General features: G+C 59.1%; 1 protein-coding gene across 1 annotated transcript; it reads left to right on the top strand.

Annotated features, from left to right (window-relative positions):
* Nucleotides 1-515: 515 nt before the first annotated feature.
* On the top strand, nucleotides 516-770 carry MNEG_4372 (hypothetical protein; the record flags this gene model as incomplete). Its single annotated transcript, XM_014047152.1, has 1 exon — nucleotides 516-770. One exon carries the CDS (start codon nucleotides 516-518, stop codon nucleotides 768-770), a length of 255 nt encoding a protein of 84 aa, XP_013902606.1.
* Between the last annotated feature and the right edge of the window lie 2595 nt (nucleotides 771-3365).

Here is a 3365-nt window from a genome sequence, read left to right as displayed (position 1 = left end):
TGGGTCCCATCAAACGCTTGCAAGATTGTACTGCACTCACAGAGCAGCAGTCTGTCTTGTGCGACACATCCAGCAGTTAGTGTCCCAAACCTCAATTGAGACGTGTGACGGGAAATGGTGCACAGGGCTCGCCACATTTCGCCGTGTGTGGGCATTATATGGCAGCAACCTTGCCCCACCTGCCAGTGACTGGTGGGTGGGACAAGCCCGGCTTGGCGGCACAACGCTTTGTCTGTGTGCCCCGATTGAAAATCAGTGACTTGAGATGCATGGGCATGTTTGGCGGTTCAAGTCTGGTTGCAAGCACAACAGGGTGTTGCTTGTGTGGAGAGCAGCAGCGGCCTAGCTTTGTTGTGCAGCGCAATCTCCAATCAGCTGTGCAACGAATTGCGCATGGAATCGCAAGAACACCAGACTGGATGCCAGGGGAGCGTTACTAATCCAGGTGCGTTGGAAAGTCTGGTGTGTGCGAGATACACAAGTGGACTTGGGATCCTTCAGAGCCCTTACTGTATATGTCTGTGGTGTTGGCGCCGCCACTGCCGCTGCTGCTGCTGCTGCTGCTGCTGCTGCTGCTGCTGCTGCTGCTGCTGCTGCTGCTGCTGCTGCTGCTGCTGCTGCTGCTGCTGCTGCTGCAGGACTGGGATGAGGAGCCGCATGCGGAGCGAGTGGGCGTGGATGGAGGCGGCGACTGCCGGCGCCTGCAGCGGCACCAGGCCAATCAGCGCGCCAAGCAACGGCTGCTGCACGAGTACCATGGGAGGTTATAGGTTCACCACCCACTTGCTCACTGTCATTGGTGCAGTGGTGGACGGCACAAGGACTAAGGGCTCTCTGCTCGCCAAGCTGTGCCTGCGATCGCATTACAAAGCGCATGGTGCGAGAGGGTGGACTGCGAACTTCTGAGCGGCCGGCCTTCTCTATCTGGCATTGAGAGGTTGTTTGTGAGCTCTTAAACGGGTGCTAGCAACGCCAGCAACCTGCGACATGCACTCTGTTTTGCTTGCGGCGGCAGCAGCTGTGAAGCGGTCAAAGCCTGCCCAGCCGTCTGTGTGGACTGCCTCCTTGACGTGGTGCATGTGTCGCAAGGCATGCCTGTGCATGGCATCTTTGTCCCTTTAAAACAGTAATAAGACCCTTGGGACTCACATCATCGCATAAGGTCCCACTTCTGCGGGCAAAACTAACCACGAACCATGAGGGTCGCGAGTCACTGCGAACTCTTCCAAGAAGGACCGTGCGATCGCATCATCGCACTAGAGTCTTTTCTTGGGCGTGGCAAGCATCGCATCCACTTCCAGCACACCACACTGAACCGTTCCGTGCGCCGCAGGGGGGGCACTGCTACACTTTTACACCGCCGGGGCCGAAGCTTTGATAGCCTTGGGTGTGCACGAAAAAGCCAGGCCCACAACACAGCCGTCAGAGCTGCATTAGCTACGGGTGAGCCTTGGCCTCTCCATCCAAGTGCAAGAGTTTGAGCGTTTGCACAAGGCGCGGAGGGGGTGCGCCTGTTGTGGCAGTGCGCAACTCCTGAACACTGCACGGAAGCAAGTGGGCCTGTACCAGCTGGTAGGGACAGCGGCGTCGCCATCGAGATTAGTACACGCGCTATTCGTCCCCAAGAGCAAGGCTCTGCTGCCTGCCGCGCCCTTCATTCAGACATCGCGACCCTCCTCATCCAGCCGTGGTGGCTGGACATCATCAACGATCATGGCGGCGTTGGTCGCACGATCCGTGCTGTGGCTTGTGGCAGCGGTGACCGTTGTACGCGCGGCGGGCCTGGCGCCAAGCAGTGGCACCGCAACCGTTTCCACTGCTGCTTGGGGGGCGGACACAGCGAGCGAGTGGCCACTGGACTCGGCGCCAGCAATTGTGCAGGGGAGGAGGCTTTTGCAGCTCATCCAGCTGGATGGCAGCGTTAGCTACACGATGCCCAGCAACGCCACCGTATTCAACAGCCCTGCTGGATCCAGTCTCATCGACATTCTGGGCCCCCTTCTGGGCCTCCTCGGGCTGCGCGTCAACCGAGTGACAGTCCAGCCTTCGCTGGGGTCAGTCGTCGTTCAGTCGACTGGCAGCTTCGTTTACACAGGCCCAGCGGTGTCATTCGGCGGTGCGCATGCCTGACTGCTACAGTGCACAGAGCACCGGGGAGCGCCAGTGGGGCGGCTGGCTGAAGCCGACGCTGCTGTCCAGGCGCCCGCAACCCACTTGGTGCATGGACTCAAGACGAGTATCACATGGTGCTGTGGAAGCCACAGTATGGCAAGGAAGACTGCGCGGCACAACAGACCTGCGCTGCCATGGGTTGGTGCTGCACGCATTGCAATTAACCCAATCCATACCAGAGCCCTGATTTCTGAGGCGCTGCATGTTGGCAACCCTCACGCAGGGTTTACTGATCGCTTCTGCGTCGAAGTCGGCGTTGTTTTGATCCTCACCCAAGAGAGGTGTGTGACCATTACGCGGGCCCCAGACTGCAGCCCTGCCTGCGTCCGTGGGACGTGCGCTGCCTACAACAGCTGCAACTGTACAGGGACAAATTACACAGGGACTGTCTGCAACACACCAGGTAAGTTGACGGGGCACCGCTACATCACTTTGCAAAGCGCGCTGTCAAGCTGATTCAGTCAAAATGTAAGATACCAGCCTGCGACATGCTGCCCGGGCACGCACCTGCATGGACCATGAAAGCCCCGACCCGCCAGGCAATTGCAGTCGCATGGTACCGCTGGTTCTTGAAATTGGCCTGTGACATGTACGCTTTCCATGCTGTCGTTGCCTGCTGCGGCCTAAGAGAACACGGAACCAGTGATGTCATACCTACCCCTGCCATATGGCTGGGCGCCTTCGCACATCCTTGCTGTACGATGCCGCCAAACAGTGTGCAACCCATCATGCTCTAATGGCGGAACGTGCTCAAGCCCTAACACCTGCAATTGTACATCCACTGGCGGCTGGACCGGACCCACATGCTCAACCCCAAGTGCGTTGGCATTAGATGGTTGCCCGCCAACGTAAACTGAAGCCGTGGCAATTTGGGACTGAGCGCAAACATCACGGCATTCAGGCACCAAATGAATCCGCCACTCCAAGACAGCTTGTTGTGCCTTCATGCTACTGCAAGCACATCCTGCCCGCTGATTGTCAACCAACCCGCGCCAACCTTTGCAGCCGCCGGGCTGTGTGCCGCGGCCCCGTGCGCCAACGGAGGGGTGTGCGTGGGCGTCAACACCTGCAACTGCACCTCCACCGGCGGGTGGACGGGCGCCACGTGCTCGACCCCAAGTGAGACACGACACTCGGCAGGGCACTGCGCCAGCGCCGGCAAGCCAGCTCTAAGAACCAAGCTCGTCGGCGCT

Source organism: Monoraphidium neglectum (genome assembly GCF_000611645.1).
Source record: "Monoraphidium neglectum strain SAG 48.87 unplaced genomic scaffold scaffold00603, whole genome shotgun sequence".
NCBI classification, from domain to species: Eukaryota; Viridiplantae; Chlorophyta; class Chlorophyceae; order Sphaeropleales; family Selenastraceae; genus Monoraphidium; species Monoraphidium neglectum.
The sequence above is the reverse complement of the archived record's forward strand: the minus strand, read 5'-3'. Positions and strand labels throughout refer to the sequence as shown.